General features: G+C 44.4%; 1 protein-coding gene across 4 annotated transcripts in view; it reads right to left on the bottom strand.

Annotated features, from left to right (window-relative positions):
- DOCK3 (dedicator of cytokinesis 3) overlaps window positions 1–21,014 on the bottom strand; it is a 1,203,328-nt gene that overhangs the window by 118,732 nt on the left and 1,063,582 nt on the right. For all 4 annotated transcript variants that reach the window (XM_029599541.1, XM_029599543.1, XM_029599542.1 and 1 more), the window contains one exon: window positions 8,496–8,582. In XM_029599541.1, the coding sequence (XP_029455401.1) occupies window positions 8,496–8,582 (87 nt within the window). The remainder of the gene's footprint in view (window positions 1–8,495; window positions 8,583–21,014) is intronic.

Here is a 21,014-nt window from a genome sequence, read left to right as displayed (position 1 = left end):
GAGTATGGGTGTGAGTGTGAAAGTGGGGGAATTAGGTGTATGCTTTGGTGAAGAGCCAGGTCTTTAGCTTACGTTTGAATGTTTTTGTGCATTCTTCTTGTCGTAGTTCGACAGGCATTGCGTTCCAAAGGGTGGGCCCGGCGATAGAAAGCGCTCGGGCTCTCGTGGAGGTAAGTTTGTAGTGTTTGGGAGAAGGTGTAGGCATGGAGGCGAGGTGTTGGTGTCTGATGGGCCTGTTGGATTGGTGGAGTCGGAAGGATTCGTTGAACCAGTTCATTTCAGGGTTGTATAAAGCCTTGTGGACATATCACAGTAGAAGAAAAGAGCGCACACCAAAACTAAAGGAGTCCCTACAGCACCCAGGATGCCTTACTAGCTAGGACAGTTCGCAATGGCTATATTAGGACTAGCTGCTGTAAAGCATAATTTTTTGATGGGAGCAAGGTCAAGGGTCTCTCTTATACAGGAAAGGTTTCCTAAAGGCACCCATACATGAAGCACACCCAACACACTATGTTCTGATTGTAGACTGTAGGCTTCCATTGAATGAGGTATCTTTAAGTATGGGGGTGGGGGGTGGGAGGGATGTACATATGGACCACTTACCCTAGTACACATTCACTAAGTTCACCTTTATTTATATAGTATAAGCTCCATTACTGCAGCACAAACTCCTTCCTCTACCCAGCAGTCTTTGAAGTTACACAATGGCCATTAACTATTGCCTAAGTCACCACACTGACACTCCTTGATCAGGAAAGCTGCAATAAAATCCCCAAAACTAATGTAATAAAAAAGTAGACTCACAGAGGCAGCAATGCAACAACAAAAATAAATATTCCAAACAACTATCTCCTCTCTTATTCAGAGATGTAATGTGAAACATTGTACAGCCTTCATTGCAAAAGATACTAAAAACATACGTCACCTCTGTTACACAGGACAACCAAGAATGGACTACATCCCAATACAGCTCTGATGATAACAACGTTGCATTAAGAAAGATGTAAAGGAAAGCCAATGTGGAAAACCTCTCCATCATATATATTATTAATCACCCCAGAAAGTAGTCCCCTTCAACACCAGATGCATACAAGCATACATACTTCACACGCTAGAGATCTAGGCGTCATCATTGACAGTCACCTGAACCTAAAGCAATTCATAAAACACACCACAAAGGAGTGCTTCTACAAGTTACAAGTACTCAAAAAACTCAAACCGCTCCTATTCCACTATGATTTTAGATCGGTCCTCCAAGCCATTCTTTTCACCAAAATCGACTACTGTAATTCCATTTTGCAAGGACTCCCGGCCTCCACTGTAAAACCTCTTCAGCTACTCCAAAACGCAATGGCGAGAATCTTGACAAACACCAATCGAAGAGCGCATATCTCTCCCATTCTAAAGGATCTACATTGGCTCCCTGTACAATTCAGGATTCTTCATAAATCTCTTACATTAATCCACAAATACATTCACCATCAGACCCCCCTTGATCTACGATACCCCCTCAAACTACACTCAACAGCTAGACCTTTAAGGGACGCCTACAAGGGATCCTTACATGTGCCTTCTATCAAAGCTATACAACACTCAAATATCAGAGACCGATCATTTTCCATCACAGGTCCCTCTATCTGGAACACCATGCCTCCGGACCTCAGGCAGGAATCATGCCTTCTAACTTTTAAAAAGAAATTAAAGACATGGCTGTTCTGCCGAGCCTTCTCCGACACCAGCCCAACAGCCTGACTTACAACATTTCTAGCAACTATACACTTTACAAATTCTAAACCGTGTATATAAATTTTTAAGAGAATGTTTACAAATTTATCATGAGGTATTCTATCTGCACCTTCGCATACCCCAATGTATATCTTAATCTCTCGTCCCCCTCTTATTTTTCCTCCTCCAAGTTATACATCCTTGTTATAATGTAACTTTACTCTCCTTCAAATTGTATTTACTGTTTGGTTGGTTATAGTTCCTAATTGTTTGATGTAAACCGAGTTGATTTGATTTGTATCAAGAAATTCGGTATAGAAAAGCCTTTAATAAATAAATAAATATATATGTGAAATGCTAGTGCACTGATAGATTTCTCCCATTGCTTCCTCCAGTGCATGTCTTATTCTAAAGATGTTACAGTCACATTACTTTAAATGCAGACAGATATTTAACTTTTCCTCTACCAACCCAAACACAGAAAATATAATGCATCTTCCTCTGTGAAATATCTACAGTACTTGAATGTAATCCACTTCGAAGTGCCTAAAATAGCGTAATATAAATCAAATAAATAAATAGCAGAAAAGTATTCATGTCAGTGGCTTGTGATTAGGGCCTTCAGGGAATTTAGTGAATCCCCAGCCCTAATCAATTTTCTTTTTTGGGGGGCACACGGGGGGGGGGGTGTGCATATGTTTCAATTGCAGTCATTGGCATCATTACAGGGTAGCAAGTGCCACCCCAGTTTTATACATCGGAACGGGCAGGAATAAACCCACCTGAGCCAATGCAGTCCACATACTTGCCCTCACAGCTGGCAGTAGGAATTGCTTTTAAATGAACGTCATCTCCTGCTACTGCAGGGACAACCTCACAGTTCTTACTGCAAGACTGCCACATGGCAGCAAGAGATGACATTGTTTAAATGTGGCTTCTGTTACAACCCATGCCATGACCTTGGGCTAGTGGGGGTGGCAGTGTCTCCCTAAACATTAGAGAACCCGTGATCTGGCAGCTGCCAGTGGACTCATCCTGCTGGTGGCTGAAGACAATAAGTGCCAGCAGTTTACCGCGGAACCCATCCCATGGCAGCTAAAGAGGAGAGGAGTCCCCACAATCTGGGGATTGCTAGCAGTCTCCATCCCACCGGCAGCTGAAGACAACGAGATCTGCAGGCCGCCATGGAGCTCATCCTCCAACGGCTGAAGAAGATTGGAGACTCTGCAACTAGCAGCAGCCAGCAGATCCCATCCTGCTGGCGGCTGAAGACAAAAGCCAGCAGGCTGCCATGGAGCCTATCCCATGGTGGCTGAAGAAGAAATGACCAGCAACCCAGCAGGCTGAGAAGAAAGGGAGAGGCCCTGAGCCTGTGTTAGTGAGTGAGAATGTGAGCCTGTATGTGTATGAGAGGGAGAGAGAGCCACTAAGTGTGAGAGAATGCCTGGTGTGTATGTAAGAATCATTGACTGTGAGAGAGTGCCTTTGTGTGTGTGAGGGAGAGAGAGCCACTGAGTGTGAGTGTCTACGTTTGTGTGTGAGGGAGAGACAGCCACTGAGTGCGAGAGAGTGCCTGTGTGTGTGTGTGGAGAGAATGAACATATGTTACGAGTGTGTATATGGGGAAGAGAAAGAGGATAAAGTTTGTGCACCCTCCCCTCCCCTACTAAACCAGGACAATTTCAGGGTGACTGAAAATCAGATGTACCCAGGCATGCAGAGTGGAGGATTTTTTATACCTATTAGTTTTAATTGATGGATATTATTTGATGTTAGTTTTCATTGTTGGATGTTATTTGATATGTCTGTTTTTAAGTATTTTATTAATGTAATATTTGCAGTGCTGCTCTTTCCTGGATAGGGTGGATGCTGTTTGAGTCATGGGAATTAGTGTTGTTTTGATATGGCAGATTTGTGTCTTGGGTTAAACATATTCTCGGCAGATTGTAATAACTTTTATTGGATCTATGTAAATATTATTAAAAAATAATGCATATGAGCTACTGAGACAATATAGGACTCGTCTTTAGATGTGAATGTCTCTGATCTGATATCTGAAGAAGGGACCTATGGAGTTTTAAAAGCTTTAGTACAATATTTTTAGGTACATGTATTTATTAATTTACACTTATTTTTTTGCGTCCTGGCTTGTTCTGTTTACCTAATAGGGGATGTACTGGTGTTTTATGGCCTGATGTAATTTTTGAAGTATTGCCGTTTTGTAGGTAGAGTCCTTACTATTTGAGTGCCGGCAGATCGAGCTGCTTTGGTGTGGGAGGTTTACTATTTTGTAAATTTATTTATATTTATTTATTTTATTTAGATTTTTTATATACCGGCATTCATGAACAGGTCACATCATGCCGGTTTACATAGAAACAAGGGATGCATTGAACAGTAGAACTAAACTAGTGCAAGGGGGAAGCAGTTACAAAAAACCAGGGGTAGAATAACTGGGAGAGAGAAAAAAGAGGAACAGTGAGGAGTAAAAAGAACTGTATGGGGATAAGACAAATAACTTAATGATTATTTACAGTACCAAATGGTAACATTGTTACAGGAGTTGGAGATGGTTATGAGTTTTCTGAGGTCCAAGCCCACACCCAATACATGTTAAAATAGGCCACATGGGTTCCAAGTGTCTTTTGTATCTTGGGGAGAGGGGGGTTGAGGGATTGCTGGAAACCTGGGGTAGAGGTGTTGTAGGAGGGGAAAAGGGACTGAGGGAGCAAAACTGAATTCCCTACTATATATGTCACCGCATGCCACTGCATGTACACTGTATGTACAGACTTTTCTGAAAAATTTGAAAGCGAACTCTCATGCATAAATTTGCTTTGAAAATCCTTGAGTAATTGGAGGAGCATGTGCACAAATTACCTCACATGAAGTTGCACCTGCTTCAAGCAAGGCACAGCTTGTATGTGGTAACTTACATGCAGAGGGCCGGATTTTAAAACCTGCCCGTGCGGGGTACATTTGTGCGCGCTACCTGGCGCGCATAAATGTATGCCCGATTTTATTACATGCGTGCGCAGCTGCGTCCATGTTATAAAATTCGGGGTCGGCACGTGCAAGGGGGTGCACGCCGAGCCCTAGGAGAGCCTTGATAGCTTTCCTTGTTCCTTCCGAGGCTGCTCCGAAATTGGAGCGGCCTCGGAGGGAACTTTCCTTCCGCCCCCCCACCTTCCCCAATCTAACCCGCCCCCCAGCCCTACCTAAATTCCCCCCCCCCACCTTTATTTTGTTATTTACACCTGCCTCTGGCCTCCGTAACTTGCGCGCGCCGGCCGGCTGCCGGTGTGCGATCCCCCAGCATGGCCGCTGTGCCAGAGGCCTCGGTCCCGCCCCTGCCCATTTCACAAAGTCCCAGGACATACGCATGTCCCGGGACTTGCGCGCGTAGCCGGACTTATGCAAAATAGGCTCGGCGCGCGCATGATTTACGCGTGTAACACTTTAAAAATCCGCCCCATAGCTTTTTTTTTTTTTTAAATATTTAAAGTTTTTATTGATTTTTCAATATTAGACAACAAAAATAGGTATATAATTACACCATAATAATATTTCAGATTATAAATATAAATCCAACTTTATCTTTAAATAACATATATTGGTCTAATTATGATCTAATCAAAGGATAACATTTCTAAATATCTGTATATAAACAGAGGCATGGCAAACTAAGGGAGCAAAATAAGAAATATTAATTTATTCAAAACTTGCATTGTATTCCTGCTAAATTTTTCTTACTGGATTAAGCTTGGAGACATGGCTATTCTTTTTTGCTCAATAAAAACTTTAAGATGATCAGGAATAAAGAAAATATAAACATCTTGATTTTTCTTAACAATACATTTACAGGGATATCTGAGGGTAAATGCAAATCCCATTGTCAACAATTCCTGTCTAAAGGTCAAAAACTCTCTTCTTCTAGTTTGTGTTAACACGGATAAATCTGGAAAAATATTTACCCAACTTTCGTGATATGTAATAGGGTATTTACTAAAATAACGTTTCATAACTTTATTTAAATCAAGCAAAGTTGAAAATGCAACTAGTAGTAATCCCCTATCAATTATCTGGTTATCAGTGCTTTCAAGGAAATTTGTTAGATTGCCCTGAAAGGGCATCTCCTCTGTAGTCAAGTTGGGATTTCTTTTTGGTAGAAAATAGCAATAGCTAATAGTTGGCAACTCATTTTCTAGGAAACATAGACTTTCCATAAAAAATAACCTTAAAGTTTCCATCGGGACCTGACCAGCTACCCTAGGGAAGTTAATCAGGCGCAGATTCAAACGCTTATTATTATTTTCAAATAATTCAAGTCTTCTAGATAGGTAATCTCTATCTTTTGCTACTATTGACTGAAATTGTAAGTTATTTTCCTCTTTATCTTCTAAGGCCTTTATTCTTAATTCAGAATTTTTTACACTTTCTCGGATTTGCATTAATTCCTGCTGATTATTCCCTGTCACTATATCAACTTTTTTCTCTAGTCCTTTTATATCCATTGACATTTTAGCCATCATGTCCCATAGCAATTCCAGTGTGACCACCGCAGGGCGCTTGAGAGTTTCATTCTGGTCATCCACTCCCGTCTGTATTCCTCCCTCCGCTGTTAATCCATCTCCACTCCTAGACGGGGTTCCTATCTCAGATGTATTAAATCCTCCTTGTGACCCTCCCATGAAACTTTCCGCTGCCCTGCACATTGGGGGTACATCTAGATTGGGACTCAGCGAAGCTTCCTCCCTTGACATGGACTGTTCTCCCAATAAGCCCAAGTCGGCGGTATCCTTAGCTGCTGGAGATGCAGGAGTAGATAAGAAAAGAACTATTTGTTGCTGGATAGGCGATGGAGGGGGTAGTGAGGGGAAAACCCTTATCTTCCCCTTCCGATTTGGGGGCATCTTATCAGTTCAATCTTAACTTTCCAACAATCTAGTTATTCCTTATACCAATGCAATAGTACTTGCCTCTGTGGCGGTGACTGGTGGCAAAGTTCCACCTCGATCCTCGCTCTCCGAGCTAAGCTGAGCAAAGCCACATGCGCCCCTTAGGCGCGCGCGGCTTTGGCGGCGCACGCGGCTTTGGCGGTGCGCCGGCGGTAGTGGTGCGCCTAGGGGGCGCTGATCTTGTCTCCTCGGCCCCTCCCGATGACGTCGGGGCTGGCAAGCAGGCAGTCAAGAACAGCTGAGCTGCTTCTGAGGTAATCTCGGGGCTCTCCAGGTGCTCCTTTCACACAGTCACGCACTCACTGTCTGCTGGACGCCGATCTTATTGCGTCTCCTCGGCCCCTCCCGATGACGTCGGGGCTGGCAAGCAGGCAGTCAAGAACAGCTGAGCTGCTTCTGAGGTAATCTCGGGGCTCTCCAGGTGCTCCTTTCACACAGTCACGCACTCACTGTCTGCTGGACGCCGATCTTATTGCGTCTCCTCGGCCCCTCCGGATGACGTCGGGGCTGGCAAGCAGGCAGTCAAGAACAGCTGAGCTGCTTCTGAGGTAATCTCGGGGCTCTCCAGGTGCTCCTTTCACACAGTCACGCCCGCCCCATAGCTTTTAAAGTAAAAAACTATGTGCCTAAGTACTGACTCTGCCCCAATGCTGCCTCCCAGAACACCTTTGCACAGTGTATGTAGAAGTATGCAAAAAAGCTTACCCAGACTCGAATCAAACCTAGTTTGATGATAATTTCCGCACAGTCCCACTGCTATTCCTCAGTCCCTACAGTCTCCCTAGCTCCCCCCATAGCCCCGTTTCATTCCTTGTCTTTCCGTCTGTCAATCTAGCCTAGTTTCAATTTTTTGCTTCCTCCTGTCTCCCCCCCCCCTTAGTTTCATCCTTTAGATGTTTTATATAGTTTCCGCGCTTCTCATAATCATAGATTAATGCAATATGTCAATTCGCCTTTACCTGTACATATCCCTAGTTCCCAGCTTGCTTAATTTATCAGTATTTTACAATGTATACATCCCTCACCCCGATTCCCTTAATATGTTATTCCCCTATTGTTCCTCAACTTTATACTGCTTTGTACTGCCTTGTAATAATCATTCCTATCGTATATCTCCTAGGACAATATTTGCACTCTCACCAAGGTATCATATTGTATTTTATTAATGTTAATCACTTCCTGTACCTTATAATGGTACTGTTCCTATACATTTCTTCCTTAACTTGCTTTTTCCTAGCTGTCTCTTCCCTATTCTCTTCTACCCTGCTCCCCTTTTCCCCCTCCCTGTTCTTTGTACTTTCCAATCTTTTCCAGTTATGTGTAAACCGGCGTGATGTACCCACGAATGTCGGTATAAAAAAGTTTATAAATAAATAAACAATTAAATAAACATCTGTACTTTTACATACATAGGCCCCTGATTAATTTTCAAAAGTAGATTTACACGCATAAGCTGGGGGTTATATGTGTAAATCCTTTTGAAAACCCCCTAAAAATCATATTGGTTGATGCTATCATATTTTATAGATATATCTAAATAGGATTGTTAATCTGTGAGTTAATAAGGACATCTTGTGGCTAGTCTTTAGAATGCAGGTGCATATTTTCAGTGGATTAAAGCTTTAACAGCAATGTCCTTTTAAAGAGGCAGTAAAACACTGCTGCTATCTTTAATAATTTCAGGGCCTATGACAAGACTGGAGGACTGGAAGAAAATGGATACAAGATTCCAGATTCTTCACCAATGGAATATCAAAACAATAGCCTGGGGCATTCCAATTAACACAGAGATAAGAAAATGCGCATTACCAACTCTCTCCTCTGCACTTCAAACCAGCGAGAAATTCCAGGAAGACTGTGAGTCAGGATCAGAGTGGTTCTTTCAATCCACAGACTCTGCAAGGGGAGACAACAGGAAAACCCTTGAAAACATGTATATGTGAGCATGAAGGTTAACAGGTATTAACACACTTTTAGATAGTGAATATGTAGATACCACGAGGGTTAAGCCCAGCAAAACCTCTTCATTCCTTTGTATCACATAAAGACATAGTAATCCATTCCCATGCATCTCATTTTTAGACATATCATGAACACGCCAAAAAGAACTAGAGGCAACAGAAATAACATGCAAAATTGCATTAAACAAATCACACGTACCACAGTCCACTTACAAGATATTTTTGTCATATAACGGTAGAGAAAGTTTTAGAAACATGAGGCCTACATCATTCTTTCCAGTAGTGTGGTGGCATACAGAATTGCTGCCATTCATAATGGGAACCTGATCTACCTTGGCACAGAATACAATTAATTTCATTTATTGTGCAGAGAAAAACTGAGCAGGTTCAGCTCTGTATATATACAAAACATTCTACCAAATATGTTAAAAACTATAGGCACCTGAAGAGAGTTATCTACCCTAGTACTATACTAGAGCATCAATGCAATATTACCCATCCTGCTGCCCTGTAACTTCAACACTGGAGGGACAGACCCTTTAACAATGCAATATCAACCACCTTCCTGCCACTCTGTAGTATTAACACCAGTGTAATACTGACTCTTTGAGATCTCCTTTCTCCCACTATGGTTTGATGTCAGTTTAGTTCCATGGGGCCAACATAGTGTAGGCGTATGGGCTGGGGGAATTGAGAGCCCCAAAATGTTTAAAACAAACACTGGGACAGCCAACAGGCTTTTACAGTACTGCATGTGTCTGGTAGCATTATAGAAATGAGAGGTCTTATATCCATTACCAAAACCATATTTTTTTTTTCCAGTAATGAGCATATTTCAGCAGTCATGAGCTGACCTCAGCAAGATCCTGCACTGTGCAAGGGTCATCCTGAAGGAATGAGCAGACCAAAAGATGTGGAGGCAATTTAGAGCCTTCCAGGTGGTACATTCGTCCTTCACCCATATTGGAAGCTGATCAGTTGCTCTGGTACCCTTGCAAATCCAAGCAGCAAGATCTACCCACTTTCTTGTGGGTAGGTACAGGTGTAGTGTTAATTATTTCTCTTGTCATGAGGAGGTTTCTGTGCAACTTCAGGCATTTTTTGCCATGGTGTAACTGTACAGATGGTAACTAGTGTTCTCTGTTTTCTACTTCCTTTCTATTTGCCTGGCCATGACTAGTTGGCTGTCTTGTTGTGCTGTTCTACAAAGGCTATACAAGCTGTTGATATTAGTTGATTAAAGGCAGCCATTGATAATTGAAGCAGCTGTCAAGATTTTTGTTGCACATGCAGACCATTTCTGGGCAAGCATACTCAGCAATGACATAACATAAAACAAGGACAGCTAACTCCAGGCCTTAAGAGCCACACACGGGTTTGGTTTTCAAGATATCCACAATGAATATATATGTGACATATTTGAACACAATGGAGGCAGTGCATGTAAATGCATCTCATGCACATTCAGTGTGGATATCCTGAAAACCAAACCCGCTTGTGGCTCTTTGAAGACTAGAGCTGACCACCCTGATATAGGGCAAACATAGCTGTTCTCATCATAACTGGGTATATTCCCATTTTTCATTTGCAAGCTTATGGATGATGATGTTTAGGGCGCAGACTATACTTCTTATTTTTTTTATGTGGATCTCGAAGGAAAGTGTGCCGTCCAGGGCCACTCCAAGGTACACTGATTTTTTGTACTAATAAAAAGTAAGTATGCCATTCCAGTTGATGTTTAGATCTTTATTTGCATTGTGATTGTGCACTGAAAGAGGATGACGTGTCTTATTTATATTTAGCTGAAGTTGATTAATGATATAGCAGTCAGTCAGCCCGACTAGTGAAACTATCAAAGTTTTCTCAATCTGGGCAAAGTTTCCTGCTTGCAGTACTATTACTAGGTAATTGGCAGAAATGGATTTGCATGTGTTTAGATAAATTGATTGGTCTTCAGGTAGATATTAAAAAGAAGCAGTGCTAATATACTTCCTTGTGGCAGACTGTTCAGTAGTATGCACTAGTGGCTCTGTTTTCCTCCAAGTTCTAAATAAAAGCAGTGGTTTTCAATAAGTATCTGGATCTTAATGACAACTGATAGGCCTTCATCTTCCAAAGCTCTATTCAATATGTAATCCTCCCCAGAAAGGTATATAAAATATGAGAGGGTCTGGCACCTGAGTGAGCCAAGGACCAGTCTCTTGGAAGGGCTCAAGAAGAACTGGGTCAAGTAGATGGTATAATGGCCAAAGGCAAAGTGGGTGTAACGTCCTGAGCTAGATAGGGATCTCACTCAAAAGAGCATCCTTTCTGTGGGCCCCTCTGACTTCTAGCTCTTCCCTGTCCCCAACAACCGTAATAGAAAATGAATAGGGACTCACATCGTAGATATTGTCCAACAAACAAAACTTTTATTTTCTTCAATAGCCAGCAATCAGAGGATGCAACAGAGTTGAAAGTCACTGATTAGATCAGGGTACATAGGCTTTCACAGCTAGGCAGCAACAGTTTCAGGAATACAGTATACGTTAACTTACTAACTCCTTAACAATTATAGACACCTTTCCCTTGGTTAGGAGAACTGTTTACATGTACTTTATCATTTTCCACTCCAAGAATTAACAATACACACCATAGCTCAGTTTCCTCTCACGACAAACTCCATTTCTCCCTCCTCTTAATAGACCATGGTTCTCACAGTCATATTGCAAAGTATACCACTCAAAAAATATCTGTACTCCTCACTTTATACATAATAATTCTCTTCAGTACCAACAGGAACTCTGTAACCATTTGCAATTATGTTCAACTTCCTTCCAAGTGTTAGCAAGGGGGTCCCTGGTTCTCACCCTTCTGAGGATTCTTCTCACTCCCTTGTTTCCCCACCAACTGAGAGACCTCTGGAATTTCCTCCATTCAGGTCACATCCCCTGGTTCCTTCCCTTTGATGAGAAAGACTTCTCTGTCTTGGGCCTTTCCCCTTGAGGAGGAAAAACCCCTGCAGGGTCCTTTCAGAAGAGAGGCTACTGTGGGCAAACCCACTCCCCAGGCAGGCTCCCTCTAACTCCTCCCACCAAACTTCAAGCCCTGCACTTTATACTGGTGGACAATTCCTTCAACAGTACTTCTCTACACATCCCTTTTAAATGAGACATGATGCTATGTAGTGGGTTTTCAGAATACCACATCTTCTAACACAGTGATTTAACCCTAACAGACAACTTCAGCTCTCCTAAAGTATATCCACACTCCTTCATCCCACAAATTTAGATTAGTACCCACCCAGAATCCTCTCCAGGGGTCTTGTGATAAAAATCACTTTTTCTTGGGGACCCATTACAATCGGTTAACAATGTCATATACTGCTGAGAGGTCGATGATAGCAACTCCAATGATTTGGCATTTTTTCAAGCCATCTTCAAAAGAGTGGGTGAGATTCAGCATTTGGCCTGAACATGATTTGCCTAGTCTAAAGCCAACTTGTTCAGAGATGAGTTGTTTTTCCAAAATGGGTGAGAGCCAATTCAGGATGAGGTACTCATAAAATTTGTAGAAGTGGCAGAGCAAAGAAACTGGTTGTGGTGAAAAGGAAAATTGGTTCTTACCTGCTAATTTTCATTCCTGAAGAACCACAGATCAGTCCAGACAAGTGGGTTTTACATCCCTACCAGCAGATGGAGACAGAGAACAAAAACTTTGAGGCACTGCTACATATCCAAGCGTGCCACCTGTAGTCCCTCAGTATTGACCTGTACCAAAGCCAAACAAGAATGAACACTACTGAACTATCCCCTGCTTTCCCAGGGTGAATGTCAAGACCAAGGGTTGGAGCTCCCTGAACTGGAACTCTTACATGAATCCCAAGGAACAAGCAAACCCGGAAACCCTTTTTAGGCTCTGACTATATACATACTGAACACTCCAGAAAATATCAAAACAAGTGAAATCGGTCTTTTGTAAATGAGGGTCAGAGTCTGGACTGATCTGGGATATGAACAGGAACAGAGGTTTTGCATGCTTTGTAGTTTACTTTTTCTGCCCTGTGACACTTTTCCCCAGAGAGCTCATTTCTTGTCTGCTGGCCTGCAGGTGGTGTTTAACCTCTGCTGTGTAGTTCAAGCAGAGGCTTTGGATGCTGCTTTGACTAAAGGTGGCTTGATCAGCATACACATTTCATCAGCCCTGAGTACATGTAACACTGAAACATCCTGCAGTGACATTGTCTAGAAAGCTAAGGGCCAAATTTGAAAAGGCGCGCGCGGAAGTATATTTGTTTGTGCAACCCGGCGTGAACAAATCTACATCCGATTTTATAACATGCGCGCGCTACCGTAGCGCGCGCATGTTATAAAATCCAGGGTTGGTGCGTGAAACGGGGTGCACAATAGTGCAACTTGTGTGTGCCGAGCCGCGCAGCCTGCCTCCATTCCCTCCGCGGCCGCTCCGAAATCGGAGCGGCCGCGGAGGGAACTTTCCTTCCTCCCCCCCGCACCTTCCCCTCCCTTAGCCACCCCCCAGCCCTATCTAACCCCCCCCCCCATACCTTTATTGAAGAAGTTACATGCGCCGGCCAATGCCCGGCCCACGATCCCGGGCACAGCAGCCACGCCCCCGCCCCGGACCACCCCTTCCCCGCCCCTTTTTGCAAGACCCGGGACATACGCGTGTCCTGGGGCTTGTGCGCGCTGCCGAGCCTATGCAAGATAGGCTCGACGCGCGCAGGGGGGCAGCTTTTCGGGGGTTAAGTGCGAATCTTACGCGCATAACCCTTTGAAAATCTACCCCTAAATGTTCTGCGTGCCCTGATTGGCCCTGGAGACTGAGGACTCGCTTTGAGGTTTCTGGAATTCTCCAGTCTCGGCTGGGAGTACAGAGGAAACAGATCTCTGTTCTGAGGCCCTGTTCAGCTCCTGTGGATATACTTTTCCTGACCTCCCCAGGCACTAGATAAACGGTAAAAAGTGTTCAATTAATTTCTGCTGTATAATCCTTATTGTTTTACCTGTTTCTGTTTGCAGTTTAAACCTTTTATCTGTTCACTGTTCCTACTTTTTCTTAATAAACTTATTACTTTGTTAGCTCTGCTTGCCTTGGACTAATGATCCTGGTATTGTATATATTTGGTCTGTGGGTGCATTTCTAGGAACTGTGTGACCCTTGATTGTGAGGGGATCTCAGTGTCCCTAGAAACCACCAGGGGATAGCTTGCGGGTGGGGAACTTGCCCAGATGCAAGCAGAAACCCAGATGGCGGGTGGGAGGTTGCAAGTGTAGAAGCATGTGCACAGGTATAGATGGGCCTGGGCAGTGCTTGGCAGGACCCTCCAAGTGGCCACAGGGTTACCCTGTGTGGGTATTAGGGGTATAGCTGTAGCGTTATATGACAATGGTAAAAAGCTCTTTGGAGGTTATATGATCTATTATTGCACAGGAACTGGATAGTTTCAGAAACCAGTACATGGTTGCTGGTCCTGATTTTTTAATTTGTTCAGTGTGAATGTCATCAAGGCATGTGGCCTTGCCAGTCTTTGTGCTCTTGATAGCTTATTCTGTTGTAATGATCTGGTCACTGAAGTTATTCTTTTCTTGGTGTTCTTGTTGCAGCTTTTTTTTTGTGCTGTTTGCTTTCTATTTTTCAGCAATTTTTGGTATGCTGACTAGTTACTACATTGTTGTTTGGCCTTCCATGGATCATTACTCAGTTTCTTTACTGTGGACTAAATTCTTACTATTGTAGGTCATATCTGTGCTTTTGATCAATTGCTGCCCCTTTTTACATTGCTCTTTTGCCAACCAGTAGCAACTCTCCCTGTTGCAATGGTATTATCTGCAAAAAGACTGATTTTATATATTTGGAAGTACTGTCATTCTATATAGTGGCAGGTTGAGTTTGAATTCTGGCATACAGCCTCATGGGTTATATTTTCTGGCACACTGTTCATAGTTTTCTGGGTTAGGTTTTATGTCTACCACTGCTTTACTGAGGTATGCTGCAAAATTCTAGTTGAGACAATAACAAAATAGTGGATTCCACTTAGTGCTCCAGGCTTGTTTCAGACAATGATGAGATCGGAATTAAAGCTTCATTTCCAGCATCTGCTGTTGAAGTTGCTTGGGGTCTAAAATTAGGCTCAGTTGGTTTGTTTACGTTCAGGTTTCACCATTTCTCCACTTTAAATGGCAATGTTGTATCCCCAATAGTCACTGTGGCTATTAAAGTCATCAGTGACAATTTGAATTTTTACTAGAAATGATTTTGGTTCTGAAAATTCAAATTTCATATTGGATGGTTTGTAGTCTTAGATGATTGAGATTCTCTAGATTTTTACATTTAGAATCTCAATGTCAATGAGAAGTAGTAGAATTTTTAAAATTTAAAAGTGTGCATGAAGGCTCAGGAGAGGGGTAAAGAGCAAGAGGTGCATCAGTCTGGAAGGAGGGATGAGGGTTAGATGTGTGTAGGCAAGGGAGGAAGTGGGGATGGTGGACAGCATTGCTGCATAAGAACATAAGAAATTGCCAATCTGGGTCAGACCAATGGTCCATCAAGCCCAGTATCCTGTTTCTATCCATGACCAATCCAGGCAAGTACCCAAACATTAAGGGCTAGATTTTAAAAGCCCTGCGCGTGTAAATCCTACCGGATTTACGCTTGCAGCGCGCTGGCGCGTCTATTTTGCATAGGCCGCCGGCACGCGCAAAGCCCCAGGACACGCGTAAGTCCCGGGGGCTTTGTAAAAGGGGCGGGAGGGGGTGGGTCTGGGGTCAGGGGGCGGTCTGGGGCGGGTCCAGGGCGTGGCGACGGTTCAGGGGCGGGCCGGAAGGGCGTTCCCGAGTTCCCCGGCACTGCGGCCTGTGCCGGGGGATGTGAGGCGGCGCCCGCAAGTTACGTCTGCTTCAAGCAGGCGTAACTTGCCCAACAAAGGTAGGGGGGGGGATTTAGGTAGGGCCGGGGGGTGGGTTAGGTAGGGGAAGGGAGGGGAAGGTGGGGGGACGTGGAAGGAAAGTTCCCTCCGAGGCCGCTCCTATTTCTGAGCGGCATTGGAGGGAACGGTTTTGCGCAGCCTTGCGTGCGCCAACCCCGGATTTTATAAGATATGCGTGGCTACGAGCATATCTTAAAAAATCCGGCATACTTTTTAAAGATCTACCTCTAAGTAGATCCCATGATACTGATGCCAGTAATAGAAGTGGCTATTCCCTAAATCAACTTGATTAATAGCAGTTAAAGGACTTCGCCAAGAACTTATCCAAACCTTTTTTAAATCTAGCTACACTAAATGCATTAACCACATACTATAGCAACAAATTCCAGAGCTTAATTGTGCATTGAGTGAAAAAGAATTTTCTCTGATTAGTCTTAATTGTGCTACTTGCTAACTTCATGGAGTGCCCCCCTAGTCCTATTATCCAAAAGAGTAAACAACTGATTCACATTTACTTCTCATGATTTTAAAGACTTCTATCATATCCCACATCAGCCGTCTCTTCTCCAAGCTGAACAGTCCTATCCTCTTTAGTCTTTTCTCATAGGGGAGCTGTTCCATTCCCTTTATCATTTTGGTCGCTCTTCTCTGTACTTTCTCCATCGCAACTATATCTTTTTTGAGATGCGGCGACCAGAACTATATAGAGTACTTAAGGTACGATCTCACCATGGAGCAATACAAAGGCATTATGACATTTTCCGTTTTATTCACCATTCCTTTCCTAATAATTCCTAACATTCTGTTTGCTTTTTTGACTGCCGCAGCACACTAAGCCGATGATTTCAATGTATTATCCACTATGATGCCTACATCTTTTTCCTGGGTGGTAGCTCCTAATATGGAATCTAACATTGTGTAACTACAGCATGGATTATTTTTCCCTATATGCATCACCTTGCACTTGTCCACATTAAACTTCATCTGCCATTTGGATGCCCAATTTTCCAGGCTCGCAAGGTCCTCTTGCAATTTATCACAATCCACTTGTGATTTAACAAATCTAAATAATTTTGTATCATCTGCAGATTTTATTACCTCACTCATCGTATTCTTTCCAGATCATTTATAAATATATTGAAAAGCACCGGTCCAAGTACAGATCCCTGAGGTACTCCATTGTTTACCCTTTTCCACTGAGAAAATTGACCATTTAATCCTATTCTCTGTTTCTTGTCTTTTAACCAATTTGTAATCCACGAAAGGACACCGCTTCCTAACCCATGACTTTTTAGTTTTCTTAGAAGCCTCTCATGGGGACTTTGTCAAATGCCTTCTGAAAATCCAAATACACTACATCTACCGGTTCACCTTTATCCATATGTTTATTAACCCCTTCAAAAAAATGAAGCAGATTTGTGTGACGTGCCTTGGGTAAATCCATGTTGACTGTGTTCCATTAAACCATGTCTTTCTATATGCTCTGAGATTTTGATCTTTTAGAACAGGTTCCACTATTTTTTTGGTACAGAAGTCAGACTCACTGGTCTATAGTTTCCTGGATTGCCCCTGGAGCCCTTTTTAAATATTGGGGTTACATTGGCTACCCTCCAGTCTTCAGGTACAATGGATGATTTTAATGATAAGTTACAAATTTTAATTAATAGATCTGAAATTTCATTTTTCAGTTCCTTCAGAACCCTGGGATGCATACTATCCAGTTCAGGTGATTTGTTACTCTTTAGTTTGTCAGTTTTGCCTATTATATCTTCCAGTTCACCGTGATTTGATTCAGTTCATTTGACTCATCACCTTTGAAAACCATCTCCGGAACCGGTATTTCCCCAATATCCTCATTAGTAAACATAGAAGCAAAGAATACATTTAGTCTTTCTGCAATGGCCTTATCTTCCCTAAGAGTCCCTTTAACCCCTCGCTCATCTAACGGTTCAACTGACTCCCTCACAGGTTTCTTGCTTTGGATATATTCCAATTTTTGAAGGATTTTTTTTTTTTTTTAGCTAAAATAACCTCTTTCACCTCTGTTGCGGATGAGAGTGGCCAGCGAGGAGAGGGCAACCGCCTGATCCTTGGGCAAGAAAGCTTTCGCTTGTGCCATGTCCAGCCTGGTGCCTATGAAGTCCAGTTGGAGGGACGGACAGAGGTGCGACTTGGGGAAGTTGATAACAAACCCCACAATCAGCAGGGTCTGAACCGTCAGGGCCAGAGCTTGCAAGGCTCCGGAGCTGGAGTCACTCCTGACCAGCAAGACATCCAGGTATGGGAACACATGGACGAGCGAAGCCTGAGGTAGGAAGCCACCACCGTCAAGCATTTGGTGATGACACGGGGGGGGGGGGGGGGGTGCTGATGTAAGCCCAAAGGGCAGCACTCTGTATTGAAAATGTGCATTCCCCACCATGAAGCGTAGGTATTTCCTGTGGTTGGGGACAATCACAATGTATGCATATGCCTCTTTCAGGTTGAGGGAGTACAGCCAGTTTCCTCTTCGGAGGAAGGGGATCAGTGTGCCCAGGGAGACCATCTTGAATTTTTCTCTTACGAGAAACTTGTTCAGTGCCCTGTGGTCGAGGATAGGGCTCAAGACCCCATTCCTTTTTGGGATGAGGAAATACCTTGAGTAGAATCTTTGGCCCTGCTGCTTGTGTGGGACTGGTTCCACTATGCCCACTGTAAGGAGGGCGGAGAGGTCTTGTTGAAGAACGACCAAATGGGCGGATGAATCCCACGATGGACATGGGGGAGAGGTCTCTGGGAGCCAGCTGAAGTACAGATGGTACCCTTAGCGTACAATGGAAAAGACCCAGCGGTCCGACTTGATCCCTTCCCAGTGCTGGGCGAAGCTGAGGAGCCTGCTGCCAACTGGAGGATCAGGTGCCAGGGGAACTACCAGCTGACTTGTGCTCCCTCACTGCCAGTCAAAAGCCTGTGCCAGGATTTGCTGGGGTGTCGGTTGGGGTCTGGGGGCCCGCTGTTGGCGGAGGCGAGCCCTAGAACTGGTCCGGGGCGTGTGAGTATGAGCGGCCGGAAGGTAATACTTCCTCTGCCAGTAGAAGGGCTTACGAGAACCTTGCCTGGAGGATTTCCTGGCTGAGGATGGCCCTTCTGAGGGACTAGCAGTTAGCTGCTGGAAGGTATCATGATGGTCCTTCAGCTGCACCATTGCATCCCGGAACATATGCCCGAACAGATTCTCACCTGTACAGGGGAGATCGGCGAGCCTATCCTGGACCTCTGGCCAGAGTCCTAGGACCTGAGCGAAGCCATTCGTCTTGCTCCAATGCCTATGGCAGCTAAACGGGCTGCAGTTTCAAAAAATTCGTAGGTGGAGTGCACCTCGTGTTTCCCTGCTTCCAGACCCAGCGAGGCAATGGCTGAGTGGAGGAGTAGCCTAGTGGTTAGAGCAATGGACTATGAACCAGGAGACCAGGGCTAAAGTCCCACTGTTGCTCCTTGTGACATTGGGCAAGTCACTTTACCCTCCATTGCCTCAGGTACAAACTTAGGGAAATACCTACAGTACCTGAATGTAATCTGCTTTGAAGGCGAAAAGTGGAATATAAATAAAATCGTGTCCAGTTTCCGATGCTCACGTTCCGGAGGAGTGGAGGCATGGGTGCAGGAGCACCGTGCCTTTTTTAGGGCACACTCCACAACCAACTACTGGTGGGGGAGCTGCCTCCTCTCGAACCCCAGGGCCTGTTGTGGCATCAGCTTTTCTGTTAACTGTGGAAATGGAAATGGGGTGCTCCCGCATAGAGAGAAGTTACTTAAAAATGTCGTGGATGGGGGGGCGCTATTCCGCGGCTGATGGGAAAGGACGTGTGAGTGCAGAGCTCCCTCCCCCACCCGCCAAAAATGCCTTTTAAAATTCTGATTACCTTGACTTTTTTGCTTCGGATCGCGCGGTGGCGGCTGTCCACATCGCACCTGCTCTCATGGTGGCAAAAAAGAAATCGACATACCTTAAGCAATTTTCCTATGGGAAATTGAGCGCTGATGAGGGGCCTGCGGGCACGGACCAGACCTGCCTTGATTCTGATGCTGCCGAAGCACCAGGTGATGTGGTCGGAGCCCTTTCCCAGCAGACCCAGCCTGCCGTGGGAGACACGGTAACGAGGGAGGAGATGAGAGGGTGGTTTATGGAGCTTTGCGCCGATATGAAGCAGCACAAAGACCTTTTGTCGTCCATTGCTGACATTAAGGAGGACTTGGCTGCCTTAGGACACCGCGTGGATGAAGTAGACGTGCGGGTGGATGGTCATGGGGCGACCATGAACTAAATGGCGGATCAACAGTAGCAGTTCACCAAAGATTTATCTGACCTCTCTGAAAAATTGGAGGACTTGGAAAACTGAAATAGGAGATGCAATCTCCGGATCACAGGTGTGCCAGACAGTCCGGAGTATGCAGATGCCCATAGCATCGCACAGCAAATCTGTGTTTCCATATTGCAAACTGAGCTCACGGACCAGGATAACAACTCTGTGGAGGCCCCTGCAATTTGGCTGGAACTAGCTCATCGGGCCTTGGGACAGCGCAAATAGCAGAGATCACGGGACATAATAATTTGTTTTCACAGTTTTCTGCAGAAAACACAGGTCTATGAAGCAGCCAGAAAGCAGCGTGACATTTTGTGGAAATTTCACTCCTTAACAAGACCTGGCACCAGTGACTCTTAAACGCTGATATGACCTGCGTGAAGCCACAGCAGCCCTGCGATCAGGAGGAATACGTTACAGATGGACTTTCCCCATTCGGCCTGCAATTCCAAGTTCAAGGTGTGACATACCGTGTCATGACACTACCGGAAGTAGTGGAGGCATTCCAGCAGGCTCAGCTACCAGTCACATTCCAGGTACTCATGCCGGCCATTGCCCATCCTAAACCGGACACCATGCCTCGCTGGCACAGGGCTGGAAAGGGAGGATGATGCCTCCGCTGACAATCGGGAGATGCTGGAGCCTCCATGTCCGACCAGGGTTGAAACTGTTGGTATCCTTCTTGGTTTCTCTAACTAGTATTCTTTGCACAGAGTTGGCATTTGAACTTGACTCTCACCGCCCCCTTTTCTCTTGGGGCACTTCCATTTTTCACAGATGCTTGGGTGGAATTTGTTGCCAGAGGATGTGGTTAGTGCAGTTAGTGTAGCTGGGTTCAAAAAAGGTTTGGATAAGTTCTTGGAGGAGAAGTCCATTAATGGCTATTAATCAATTTTACTTAGGGAATAGCCACTGCTATTAATTGCATCAGTAGCATGGGATCTTCTTAGTGTTTGGGTAATTGCCAGGTTCTTGTGGCCTGGTTTTGGCCTCTGCTGGAAACAGGATGCTGGGCTTGATGGACCCTTGGTCTGACCCAGCATGGCAATTTCTTATGTTCTTATGGACTTTTCTTCCACTTTATTGAGTCATTCGGGAT

The sequence above is a fragment of the Rhinatrema bivittatum genome, chromosome 4 (assembly GCF_901001135.1).
Source record: "Rhinatrema bivittatum chromosome 4, aRhiBiv1.1, whole genome shotgun sequence".
In the NCBI taxonomy this organism is placed as follows: domain Eukaryota; kingdom Metazoa; phylum Chordata; class Amphibia; order Gymnophiona; family Rhinatrematidae; genus Rhinatrema; species Rhinatrema bivittatum.
The sequence above is the reverse complement of the archived record's forward strand: the minus strand, read 5'-3'. Positions and strand labels throughout refer to the sequence as shown.